At 40.4% G+C, this 13,901-nt stretch overlaps 1 protein-coding gene across 4 annotated transcripts in view; it reads left to right on the top strand.

The window, feature by feature from the left end:
- Positions 1–13,901, top strand: part of Tnpo1 (transportin 1) — an 84,903-nt gene that overhangs the window by 36,923 nt on the left and 34,079 nt on the right. For all 4 annotated transcript variants that reach the window (XR_013108134.1, XM_076927269.1, XM_076927267.1 and 1 more), the window contains exons 5-6: positions 2,586–2,692; positions 5,653–5,786. Coding sequence is in view for 3 of the 4 variants with exons in the window: in XM_076927269.1 (XP_076783384.1) it covers positions 2,586–2,692; positions 5,653–5,786 (241 nt within the window). In the remaining variant the exon portion in view is untranslated. The remainder of the gene's footprint in view (positions 1–2,585; positions 2,693–5,652; positions 5,787–13,901) is intronic.

Genomic DNA, 13,901 nt, shown 5'->3' with positions numbered 1-13,901 from the left:
TTCTCCTGTCTTGGGACTGCACCAGATTGGTACTGTAAACAGCCTGTCATAGGTGGAGGTTGGGTTCATGGTGGTCCCACTACCTGCTGAATTATGGCTTCTGAAACATTCTTGGAGAGGTATAGTCAACTGTCCTCATTTGTATGCCCACTGGTGGTCCACGAAGCTCCAGTATACAGCTTCAAAGGATGGGTCACAAAAGGAAGAATGAGTGTGGAAAGGGGTGAGAAGAAAAAGAGGCAGGAGGGGGTGAGAGTAGCAGGTGTGAAATTATCAAGGGACACACACCTTGGAAGTTGTGTCATCCCCTATTCTCCTGCTTTGATGCAGGATAAAGACAGAATAGTAGAAGGGAAGTTATTGGGCAATAAAATACTTTTGTGGTGGAAGAAGGCTCACAGGAAGTAGTCATCTAGAATTGTGGGAGTTTGGGGGGGTTGTTTTTGTTTTGCTTTTGGAAAATAACACAAGCATATTGTAAGATGATGGTTTCCAAGAAATCTGGAATTTTTTATTATTTTTTTAATTGGTTAATCTTAGTTCACATGAGAAAAGATTTTGAGAGGGATCTTGTTTTCTGTTCATTCTCCTAAGCTGTAGCTACAGGCATATGCCCATTGTACCAAAATTTAATTTCTTCCTCTCTCTGTGTCTTGTATATTATGAATCTTATCAAAATTTATTTGGAAGGTACTTCATTGTAATGATTGTGTGCTAATCCATTAGCTAAATGACTTGCTTGTCTTATCAAATAATACATGTCTTGTTCGTAATGTTACTATTCTAATTATACTAGTGGAAAGGTTTATATAAGATTAATTCATACAACTAACCTTATTGGACAAAAATATTTTAAACTCTTAAGATGTTAAGTATTTAAATATTATCAAACCCATTACAGTTCTCATATTTGTTTTGTTTGGTTTTGTGAGGTAAAGTCTCAGGTAGTCCAGTTGGCTGCGTCCTTGATCCTCCTGCCTCATCTCTTATGAGTTGGAGTTACAGACATGTGACACTACACCCAGGCTCTCATGGTCACTTTTCCTTTTTTCAACTCTTCTTGCTATTTTCAGGAGTAGATGGACTTATGGGAACACATAAGTTGGAGTTTGTCAATCTGTCAACATCTTTTAAAGTTTCCCAAGTAAAGGAAGTGCCATTCAAGTTGTAGGCTGTGTTTCTTTTGTTCATTTGGTTTCTCTGATATTTTACTTGGTTTTGTTCTTGTTTGGTTGGTTGATTGGAGTTCTTGAGACAGGGTTTCTCTGTGTGGTCCTGAAAGACCTCTAGGTCAGGCTGATCTAGAACTCAGAGATCTGCCTGCCTCTGTCGTCTCCAGTGCTGGAATTAAAGTTGTCTCCACTGACCCTAACTTGGCTTGAGCTCGTGATCTTCCTGCTTTCACTTTCCAAGTCTGGGATTACAGAATCCTGTGTTCTTTTATATTTTAGCTTGAGGAAAGATTAACTTACGTGAAGAACAAGATCTTGGTACCAAATTGATTCTCACCTAAAGGCCAGTAGTAAGAGTGATAGCTTTAAAAGGCTTTCAGTACTTAAGGTAGTTTTTTTGTTTTTTTTTTCTTTCCCTACTTGATTTCCTTTTCTTAAAAAGTGAATTGTTTGTTTGTTTGTCTGAGACAAGCTAGAAATAAAAACTACTAGGTAGTTCTGGCTGACCTGGAACTCACTGTGTAGATCTTGGCTTGAACTTCTAAAATCTCAAGTCCTGCCTCCAACATGGCCACACCTCCTAATAGTTCCACTTCTATGGGCAAACATTCAAACACATGAATCTTTGGGGGCCTAACCTATTCAAACCCTCACAGGGTCTTATAAAGCGTGTGGACACACTGAATTGTTCTATAGCGAGGCACACATTTGCTTATATTTTCCCTGCTTGGAGTCGTTGGCTGTAATTTGCTGCTGCTTCTCCTCTTCCTCTTCCTCCTCCTCTTCCTCCTCCTCCTCCTCCTCCTCCTCTTTCTCTTCCTCTTCCTACTCCTGTTCCTCTTCTTCTTCCTCCTCCTGTTCCTCCTCTCCTTTTTTGGAGCCAGGGTTTCTGTGTATATAACCCTGGATGTCCTGGACCTTGCTCTGTAGACCAGGCTGCTCTTGAACTCAGAGATCTTTCTTTGTCTGTTGGGATCAAAGGCATATGCCACCATCACCACCATCTGTCTTATTCTTAGCTTTTTCACAAATCTTTTATTATGAATCTTACAGGTTTATAAGCTCGTCGTTCAATGGTAGAGCTGCTGAAGGCATTTTGGTGTCTTTCTGTTACTTGTAGGTGATTTTCATGAAATTTTGTTAATTTTAATTAGTAGAAGTATTGTAGGTGTTATAGAAAGGCAAATTGTAGGGGTTTCGTGCACATGTTTGGTAAAGTTTTAAAAATTGGAGGAAACCTTGTGCCACGAGATGAAAAACCTGTGATTTATGCTGTGATGCACAGCCCACACTGCCCCGTGCTGAGGTGATGCTGACTGAGATTGCGGTTTGGGTCTCTGTGGATTTTGAACTGTGTGTTATGCGTGTACCTCACACAGTACCGTATGCTCCAAATGTGTGTTGTCTTTGTAGGTATTTTAATTACCACCATAGCCTCCAAGGGAGAACTGCAGAATTGGCCTGATCTCTTACCAAAGCTCTGTAGCCTGCTGGATTCTGAGGACTACAACACCTGTGAGGTACGCTGTGTGTCCTTCATAGCATGGGTTCAGTCTGGGAGAGTGTTCGGAAATGGACAATTAAACGCAGGGCCTAAAACTTCCTTTGTATTTTATAATTGTTAACCCTTTACCAGTTTTCTGGGAATAATATGACAAAAATCTGTTTTCTATAAGGAAATACTGTCTTTCTAAAGTTATTCTCAAATGTTACACCCATGTGATTAACGGCTGTTTATACTACATCTAGTCAATTAATTTTTAATTGTATGTGTGGAAATGTCTTGCCTGCGTGTATATATGTCTGCTGCTCTCAGGATTAGAAAGGGTCATCAGGTTTCCCTAAGACCAGGGTTGGTAATGTTTTTGAGTTTATATGTGGGTGCTGGGGACCAAACTTGTGTCCTGCAAGAACAACGGACTCTTTTACCTCACCAGCAGACTGTCTCTCCAGCCCCTTGCTGACGTCTTATATTCTTAAGAAAGCAAGCTGAAATTTACCAAAGCACCAAACCATACATTTTTTTTGTTTCTCTACAGTAATGACATACAGTAAAAGGCTCAAGCATTTTTAATTATACAGTAATTCTGATTCTGATCTTGATTTCATGTTTTAGTTTCTTGTTTTTTTTTTTTTTTCTTAATTTATTTACTTATTTGGTGTGTGGGTTGCTTATTCCTTGCCACTGATAAATTATATAAAATTGTTGTGGATGTTTGGGGAAATGAAGAAAATGTTTGGGTTTGGGGGAGTTGTTTGTTTGGTTTTTTTGTTTTGTTTGTTTTCTGTTTTGTTTTTTGAGGCAGTGTCATGGTGACCTTGACCTCTTCTGGTCCCCAAATGCCAGGATTACAGACGTGAGCCACCATGCCCACAGATTCTTGATGTTGATGAGCACTGATGTATTTGACTTACTAGCAGACAGAATCCATCTCCCTCCCTCCCTCCCTCCCTCCCTCCCTCCCTCCCTCCCGAGACAGAATCTCACAATATAGTTCTGGGCAGCCTAGATAGAACTAGAGATCCAACTAGCTTTGCTTCTGCGTGGTAGAATGAAAGCCATCGTGGGGCAGAAACAGTTTAGATGCTTTGGCTCTGAAGCAGCACATCTTGGAGGTATATAAAGGAACTGGGTGGCATGGAGTGGTTTTATGACTAGCCTGGCCTGTCTAAAGGAGCAGCGAGCGACCTGGGGAGAAGAGGTAGTTTGTCAAAGCAGTCTCTTAAATCACTATTAAAAAACTTAATTCTTGGGAAAGATGGCTCATTGGTAGGGAATGTTATCCCCTCTCTGAGGGCATACAAAAGTAACAGCTTAGAATCACTCAGTAGGAATGCTGATCTTAACTTTGAGATTAGCATCCCTTTTGAGAGGACTACTCTTGAGGACCCAGGTTCAATTCCCAGCCCTCACATGGCAGCTCACAACCATCTGTAATTGGCAAAACACCAATGCACATTAAATAAGTCTTCCAAAACAAAGTGTAGTTCTTAGCTATACGCTGCAATCCCTAGGGAATAGAGTGGCACAAGTTAAATGGTACTTTGATATATGGTAAATATAAAAGGTGAGGTATAACCAAGCAGTTTCTGGGAACAGAAGTATAAACCATACTAATGGTAAATTGTAAGATGTTGTGCTAAAGATATAGGCTTTCTAGATGTTGGTTCAGAATAATTCCTAAATGTTTGTTTTTAGCGGAAATTTGGTTAGTTTTTTTGTTTGCTTGGTTGGTTGGTTCCCTTTGGTTTGTATTTTTGCTTTTGTTTTTTTTTTTTTTTTCCTTATCTTTTTAAATATCTATTCTTCTGCCAGACCGTGATGGGTGGCACAAGCTTTAATCCCAGTGTGGAGGCAGAGGCAGGTGGCTCTCTGTGTTCGAGACCAGTCTTGTCTACAGAGTGAGTTTCAGGCTAGCCAGGAGTACAAAAAGAACCCTATCTTGCAAAACAAAAAATAAAACCAAACAAATATATTCTTTTATTATTTTGAGTAGCTGGTTGATTGAAATTGTTATTTCCATAATAGGAAACAAGTGAACATTTGACTTCAGCCGTTGCCTTTTAGAAATATAAATTGTGTGCAAAAATCTTAGTATTCAAATTTATCTATTTTAAGATAGCTAAAACCTATACTAAATTATCATGGTAAATCTAAGACTGGCTTTATAGTTTTGATAAAATTTTAAGTTTAAATTCCAAAATATAATTTTTGAGGTATTGTAAATTCTAAAAAGAATTCTAAAGTAGCACCTTAAAAGGCTATACTTTTTGTTAGTACTGTTATAAACTAACTGTACTGCAGTTGTGTACCAAGTTGTCAGTAATGGAAGCAGAAAGAGGAACGTAATTGACCTACTAAGTAGGTCATACTATGCGTATGAACTCTGGGCTACCCTCTTGTCAAGGAAAATGATTGGGGAAAGAGTTGTCGCGTTGAATCTTCTGTCCTGTTACGTTTTGTTGTCAGTTTCTAATATATACCTCATGTGTGATTGTTTTAAATTAAGTTATTAATAAGTTATGTATTTCAAAGTAAATGCATGTTACAGTGCTTATTTCTAGGAAAAGGTAGCTTTCCACTCATGTTAGCACTTAATAAGAAGATTTGAATATGGACTTAAAATTGATGAGAACATCTGAGTGGAATTAGATAATGAAATTAGATAATATTTATAACTAACCAAAATATTTTCTACTTTTACTTAATGCTAGAATTTAAATGTATCTTTAATACTCTGAAGCGTTTTTAGGTTCTGTAAATCATGTGTGGGCAGAGAACTTAAATATCTAAGTTAGTATTTCACACATCTTGGGCTTTTGCTTTGTTTAACTTTCTTCTAATCTTTTTCTTTAACTTTTTCTTGCTGTGTTGTCTAGACAGGTCTCAAACTAGTTAGTGATCTGCATGTCTCAGCCTCCCAAGACATTACTTGTAGTTGATTTCAATGAATTCTAATATTGCGGACTTGTCTTCCAGGGAGCATTCGGTGCCCTTCAGAAGATATGTGAGGACTCTGCCGAGATTTTAGACAGTGATGTCTTAGATCGCCCTCTCAACATCATGATCCCCAAGTTTTTACAGTTTTTCAAGCACAGTAGTCCCAAAATAAGGTATGTATGTAGCAGTATTGGTCAGCATTCTCTTGTTTAAGACCAAGATTAGTTTGAGAATATTGTTTTTTTAAGTTACCTGCCTTGTCACATCCAAATACCTTCATCTGTAGCTGAATACCTAAAATTCTTTCAGTGCAACATTGACATACCCATGTCCATTGAGGTGAACAAGATTATCTAATGTTCTTTGAACTTTTAAACAGGATGTCCTCTTTGCTGGCTACCCCTATTTCCAGGTCTAATTCTGTGCTGTTTTGCTTTTCATCCTGTGATAGGTAAATTGTCTGAATTGTAATGAAAACATGTTTTCATTGAGTTGTTGGCTACTGTTACCTTAAAGGTGTTGCATCTAATTGCAAAAAGATGGGCTCATTTAAACACAGAGGCACCAAAACCTTTTAGTATATCCTGACATAAGCTTCCGTGGCAGCTCCTCAAGTTTAGTCTAGACTGGTATCCTTTCTTCACCTTAGCAATCACAGATCTTGAAATGCTGCCTGCTGTGTAACGGTGAAACGCTGTATTTGAAGATAAATGAGCCTTGATTAAGCCTATTGCAATCAGTTTCCCTAGCAAGTTGCAATTAGAGTGTATTAATGGAAGTATGTGTCTCCTATATTTTTCTGAGCAGTTGAACTTGTTGCCTTTTGTTTTGGTGTGTGGTTGGTTGATTTTCCTAACTTGTTAAGGAAGGTGTTGCTGTTTCTACTCTATCAGTTCCTTTGATTTCTTTTCTTTTTTTGTCAATGCTTCATGTATTTCCATAGGATAAACAGATGTATTGGCATATGAATAAGAATCATTGCCTAGAAGTAGCCCGTCACTCAAGGGTAAATGAACTTCAGTGCAGACTGTAGCTGGTAGTTGGGCTTCAGTATTGTATCTCACAGACTTGTTTCAACTGTGTGACTAGAGAGCTAACCTGAATTTATTTCTTGGTTAGATTCTCTGTTTATGTTATTCTTCTACAGCTGTTTCCCTCTTTCATACTGTCCGTCCCCTCCTCTGGTCCTCTTTGTACTTTGATGTGTTAGCACATGTATATTTAAATTTACCTAGGTTCTGCATATGAATCTGGTGTGATGGTGTCTCTAAGGCAGACTTCACTCGCATCTCCAGCTCTGTCCATGTCTGCACATGTCATAAGCCTGTTCTTCAGCTCTCTGAAGGAAGTTCCACTTGGTAATTGCTGTGTCCCTACACTTAGGAGCCGTGTTCTTCAGCTCAGTGAAGGAAATTCCATTTGGCAGTTGGCGTGTCCCCAGACTTAGGAGCTTTTGTGCACGTGTACCAGGCATGGTACAGCTGGGCTATATAGTAGTTCTGTTTTTAGTTTTTTGAGGAAACCATATTGATTTCTATGGTTGCTGTTCCCATCATCAGCAAAAGTAGTTCCTGTTCTTAGTGTCCTTGCCAACATTTGTTGAACATCATTTTTTAAGTGATAGCCATTCTAGTTTGGGGTAAGATGAAATCTCAGTGTAGTTTTAATTAACATTTCATTAATGTCTAAAGAAGTGCAACACTTTCCAATATTTATTAATCATTTTATATTTCTTTGAGAGCTGTCTCTTAAGTTCATTATTCCATTTAGTGATTTTTGTTTTGTTTTTATTTTGAGTTCTTCATATTCTGTATATTGATGTATAATTATCAAAGATTTTCTCCCATTTTCCATGCTGTTTTCCTCTAGCAGTTTCAGTTTTCAGGTCTTAAATTAAGGGCTTTGATCCATTTTTGAATTGATTTTTTTTTTTTTTTTTTTTTTTTTTTTTTAACAAATTGTAAAGTATGGATCTAGTTAGTCATTCGTGTGCAGGTACCTGGTTTCCACAGGAACATTTGGAAAAGAGGCTCCTTCTCAGTGTTTGAGACCTTTGTCAAGGACTGGGTAGCTATAGACAAGTGTGTTTATTTCTGGCCCGTGTTGTACTTCATGGGTGTTTGTATGTGTGGTGTACTTCCTATCGCTGTGACTCTAATATAATCTGAGACAAGTGCCGTGCTGCCTTCTGCACCACTCTGTGCTTAGGGTCCTAGGACTGTCCACTGTCTTTGTGAATCCCCATGACTGTGAATTGTAAGTTACCGCTTTCCCTTAGAAATTTTCCTGCTGCCACATTTTGACCATGATGTGTTCTATGAACAAGTTCTTGGTGTTAACTTGGGCATTGTAAGTGTGTTTTCTCTTTGGATATCTGTTTGAACATAGTGCTTCCTTGACTTTGGTTTTTGTTTGGTTGGTTTTTTTATTGTGTTTTTTGTTTGGTTGGTTTTATAAGATTTTATTTTAGGGGCTAGAGATGGCTCACTGGTTAAGAACACTACTGTTCTTCCAAAGGACCTGGGTTCAATTCACAGCATCTACATGGCAGCTTATACACACACACACAACACACAAACACCGGTGCACATGAAATTAAAAGAAAACAAACATTTTGTGTGTCTGAGTGTTTTGCATGCGTGTATATGTCTACTCTCTATGCATGCAATGCCCATGGAGGCCAGAAGTTAGTTTTGGCTCTCTGGAACTAGAGTTACAGTTGTTAGCTGCCACGCTGATTCTGTTTGTCGTATGTTCTGTTTTCCCTTTTAATTTAGTTTATATGATTTTCTTCATCTCTAACATTTTTCCCCCCAAAAAAATCTCAATTTGCTTAACTGAATTTCTCACTTTGCTTTTTTGGCTATATGGTTGAGGTTTTCATCCATTTTGCCAACTTTCTCCTCTGTGCTTCTGGCTTTCCTCTAGATGGTGCCTTGATTTCTTCCCTAATTGATCTGCTTGTTTTTGAGGACATTGATCATTTTTTGCTGTTAAAAACCTTGAGTGGAGTTGAGATATTGGAGGAAGTCTTGTGGTCTTGTCCTTTCACACTTCTGTGTTTGTATGTTGCAGTTTGTGCAACTCTTAGTTTGGATACCTCTTCCTCTTTTATTTAGGGATCTTACTGGGAAGTAGCCTACTTTGGTGGGCTCAGTTAATTCCCAGTTTCACTTCTTAAGGAGCGAATAAAGAGTTACAGCAGTAGCAGCTGCGGTGAACGGTGCACAACAGGCTCAGAGTCAGAATCAGTGGGCGCTCTGTTCGTCAGCAGAGAATAGAAACAGTAATGCAGTGAACGTGTCACGGAACTAAAACTTGAGAGTAAATGTGGGAATGGTAAGCAGGTCAGATGAAAGAAGGAGGCAGGTACTCAGGGAAGACAGGTTCAGGAGATGGAAAGGGAAAAGAAGATGGTAGAGGTTGTGAAGGGAAGAGAAAACAGCTAAAATATAAAAGAATTCTCCAATAATGAGAAAATATGTGAGCAGAATAAGATGCAAATAAGAAGGGGAATAAAGCTAACACAAGGTTTTCAAACATAGAAACTGGATGTGGTAGTGCTGCCTTTAATTCCAGCATTCAAGGAGGCAGAGGCAGACAGGCGGATCTCAGGGTTGGAGGCCAGGTAGTTGGTCTACATAGTGAGTTCCAGGACAGCAAGGCTGTATAGAGAACCCTAATCTCAAAAAACCCAAATAAATAAAAATTGCAAAGATAAACTCATCGGTGTGAGAGAGATGGCTCAGTGTATACTATTTCAGAGGTCCTGAGTTAAGTACCCAGGACCCATATACTATGGCTCACAACCACCTCTTAAGATATGACAACTTGAGTGGGTGGTGGTGACTGACATTTAATCCCAGCTCTCGGAAGGCAGAGGCAGGTAGACCTCCCAAGTTGGAAGCCAGCCTGATGTACAGAACTAGTTCTAGGACAGCCAGGGATACACAGATAAAACCTGTCTCAAACAAACAAAAAGATGTGGCACCCAGTTTTTTTTTTTTTTTTTAAATCACATATATGTGTCACTCCAAGAATCCTTGCAGCCACCTGCACATACACATGCAAATACACATACACATGATTTTACAAAACTGGGGTGGAGAGATGGCTAAGGGACATAAGAGTGCTTGTTCTTGTAGAGGACTCAGGTTTGGTTTCCAGCACCACGTAGCAGCTCACTTTGATGCCCTTTTCTGGTCTGCAGGCCTGCGTGCACATGGTTTATAGATGGTACATGTATACACGCATGCACACACACATATGGTACAGATACACATGCAGGTAAAGCACCCATACAAGTAATATAGAAAAAATTAATCTTTTTTTAAAAATTGAAAGTTTTACTAGAAGTTTTATACTAGAAAAGAATTAGAGGGTATTGCAATTGTCTGATCGTGGGAATACATACACAGATACATGAGAGGTAGTAAAATATGAAAAGGTAAAAATGCAAAAAGAATAGGGACAAGCAGAAGTAGCACTTTGGTGTAGAGTCTCACTGGGCCTTTGAATTGGGGCATGCCAGGGATGCGCAGACTGACAGGACAGTTGTGCCCGGGCCAGGGATGCGCAGACTGACAGGACAGTTGTGCCCGGGCCAGGGATGCGCAGACTGACAGGACAGTTGTGCCCGGGCCAGGGATGCGCAGACTGAGGAGGAGGACAGTTGTTCCCAGGCCAGGGATGTGCAGACTGAGAAGACAGTTGTGCCTGGGGCTCTTGGCTTTCTTTTCATTTTCTCTGGTTGTGAGCTTGTGTGAGCATCTTCACTTTGGCTTCATTGTACTTGCTCCAGGGACTCTCTGTCTACCAAGCTTCACCCTGTGTACTGTGCCCTGAGTGGTTCTGTCTCCTGAGAGTACGGGGAACAACCCAGGCACTGAGATCTGCACAGTTGCAACTCCTTTGTTACTCTTAAATCCTGATAAGTGTTGCTCACTCTGCTGGTGGGATGGAGCTGCAGATGTCAGATACTCCTCTGAAGCTTCAGAGTTGTGAGTCTGTAACACATAGCTGGCTCCAAAGGTGACTTCACCTGTGGCCATCAGGTGGTGTGACCTTAATACACTAGAGTTATTCTCAGCTGATGGATTTAGCTCAGGGGCACCCAAGGCTACAGTGACTTTCCCTATATACTTCTGCCTACACAGAGGCCCTGCTACCTTTGCCTGTCCACATCTGGCCTTTGTTTTCTCTGAAATTGTCTTCCAGAATTAAATAGCCTTCATTCTTGGGCAATGGCAGGTTGAACTTACGTTCCTTGACTTATTCTGTTCTCAGGTCCCCAGATTAGCTCAGTTTTATACAATAGCATCTGTCTTAGGATACCACTGGGCCACAGCTCTATTGGAAACTCCTTCTTACTGCTGACCTGTCTTGGCATAGAGGGCATGGCCTCAGCAAGGACCATGACTAGACTTGAGGTTTGAGAGAGGCTTGTCCTGTGTGTAGGACTTGCCTTCAGATGAGGCTTCTGTGTTCCCTCTGCCTGCCACAGGCATCATGTGACTGGATCTATGTTTAGCTTTATCATGCTTCTATTACATTTATTTTTTGAGATTAATCACATCATTTCTTGCTCCAAACTCTCCCATCTCCCCTTCCTTCCTATCTTTGAGATTTCGTGACCTTTTCATTAATTGTTACAGTCACATTGGTCAGACATTATAGGTGTAGCTTCTGATATTCCCAGGAGACGCAATCTCACAGCTGACTCTCCAGTCCTCTGGCTTTTACAGCCTTCCTGCCCAGCCCCCTTCCAAAAAGTTCCCTTAGGTGTTTTATTGTGGATCCTTTAGTACTGGACTCCACAACTCTGCATTTTGTTTGGCTGTGGTTTTCTGCATGGCCTATGTCTATTGCAAAGAGGGTTTCTTTGATGAGAATAAAGACTGACTACTTATCCATGGGTATAAGGACAAATAATTTAGAATATATTTAAGTGCTTCTTCAAGATCAAGTGACTTCACTAGCCCTGGGTACTTGGCTGGGTTTCTAGTACCAGCCATGATTTCCTTCTTGCTGAACAGATCTGAAGTCCAGTTGAACAGCTGTTGGTTACTGCCAAGGCATGTGTGCCACTACTTCACCCTTAGGTTTATCATGTCATGCAGATTGATGATAGTGTCCGAACTGGCAGAGCTGTTGATGACGTCCCCCTTTTGAAAGCTTGCATGGTGCTTTCTTTAGGGCATTTTCTTTAGAGGACATTTGAGTCGGTCCAGCTCAGAGTCCTGTTGTGCATGGTGTGTTCAGCAATAGGGACTTACTTTCCACCTCTGGGGGCAACCAAGGGCAATAGCAATGGGCCATACTGTGCTGTTTTACCTTCCTATCTCCTTGTTCTCTATTTCTCTCCCTTCCCCCACACCTAGCGACACCCCCCTTTCCCGGTTTCTTCTCTGTTGTCTCCCATCTTTGTACTCTAGGGACAGGCCTTTCTTTACTTTCCTGACTTGTGCAGTCAGGATAAGATGAGGATATATGCTCTGAAAATTTGAAGCTTTGAGCTTCTGATGAGAGAGAACCTGCAACATTTGTCTTTTCTGGGCCTGGGTTACCTTACTCAATATGATTTTTCCTAGTTTTGTCCATTTATCTGCAAGTTTATGATTTCATTTTTTTTTATAGCTGAAAACATGGCTGGTACTAGAAACCCAGCCAAGTACCCAGAGCTAGTGAAGTCACGGATCTTAAAGAAGCACTTAAATATATTCTAAATTATTTGTCCGACCACAGCCAAACAAAATGCAGAATTGTGGAGTCCAGTACTAAAGGATCCACAATAAAACACCTAAGGGAACTTTTTGGAAGGGGGCTGGGCAGGAAGGCTGTAAAACCCAGAGGACTGGAGAGTCAGCTGTGAGTGTACTGTAAGTACACCAGGCTGTTTCCATTCCCTAGCTATTATGAATAGAGCAGCAGTGAGCATGACTGAGCAGCATCTATGGGCTGGGGGCTCCATTCCTCTGGGCCAATGTCAAGGAGTGCTTTAGCTGGGTACTGCAGTAAACTCATTCTTAGCTTCTTGATCACTCCCCCCACATTTTCCATAGTGACTCTACCAGTTTGCAATCCCATCAACAATGAATAAGGGCCCCCTTTTCCTCCACATTCCCCCCAACTTTTGTAGAGTTTTCTTGTTGATCTTTGCCACTTTGACTGGATAAGATGAAATCTCAAAGTTGTGTTTTGATTTACTTTTTCTAATTGCTAGAGGCAGTGGGCATTTTTTAGGTATTTCTTTGCCATATATTTTTTAAATTCATTTAAGAACCCATTTGGTGATGAGTTTCTTTGTTTTTATATGTATATTTTGGATATTAATCCTCCTGTCAGGTGTGTAGCTGGAAGCACATAGAATGTGCTTCCTCTTTACCTAGTTGGTGATTGTTTAGATATGCAGAAGCTTTTTATTTTTTTCAAGTCCCACCTGCTAGTAATTGCTGACCTTATTTGGGGCATGTTGAATCCTAGTCAGGAAGTCTTCCTCCGCCTACATCATTTACAAGGGAGTGCCTGTTTTCTGTGGTAGCAGTTCCAGTGGTTAAGGCTTTGCATTTAGGGCTCTGATTCATTTGGAGGTTTTGTGCAAGTGATGGGATAAATAGGAGTCTAATTCATTCTTAGACATATGGCTGTCCAGTTTTTCCAACGCCATTTGTTGAGGATGTTTTCTTTAGCCTGTGCTTTTGGCATATTTATCACATAAATAGCTGAAGTCACACACACTCATATTTGGGTCTTTGATTATTGTTCCAGTGGCCTGCGTGTCTGTTCTTGTGCCAGAGGCATAGTGGGTTTTTGGTTTTGGTTTTGGTTTTGGTTTTTCTTTTTTTAAAGACAGGGTTTATCTATGTAGTCCTGGCTGTCTTGGAACTCTCTTTGTAGGCCAGGCTGGCCTCAAATTCAGAAATCTGCCTGCCTCTGCCTTCCAAGTACTGGGATTTAATGTGTGCACCACTACATAGAGCTCGTGTTAGTTTTTGTTACAATGGCTCTGTAATATCTCCCCCCCCCCCCCATGAGACTCGATGAGAGTCACACGGGATTTGAACTCAGAAAGCCGGGCACAGTCCGCCCTCTGGTGGCTGGCGCCAAAGCCATGTGCCACTGCACGCTCCCTTGGCTCTGTAATATCTTAAGATCTGGAATGGTGATCCCTCCAGCATTTCTCTTTTTGCTAAGAATTGTTTTGCCTATCTGGGGTCTTTTGTGGTTCTGTATGAATTTTGGTATAGTTTTTTTATTCTGTTTATTAGAGCTGTTTTTCTTTAAATCTG

This window comes from Arvicanthis niloticus, chromosome 29 (genome assembly GCF_011762505.2).
Source record: "Arvicanthis niloticus isolate mArvNil1 chromosome 29, mArvNil1.pat.X, whole genome shotgun sequence".
Classification (NCBI taxonomy): Eukaryota; Metazoa; Chordata; class Mammalia; order Rodentia; family Muridae; genus Arvicanthis; species Arvicanthis niloticus.
Note: the sequence above shows the minus strand (reverse complement) of the source record. Positions and strands in the feature narration are given on the sequence as shown.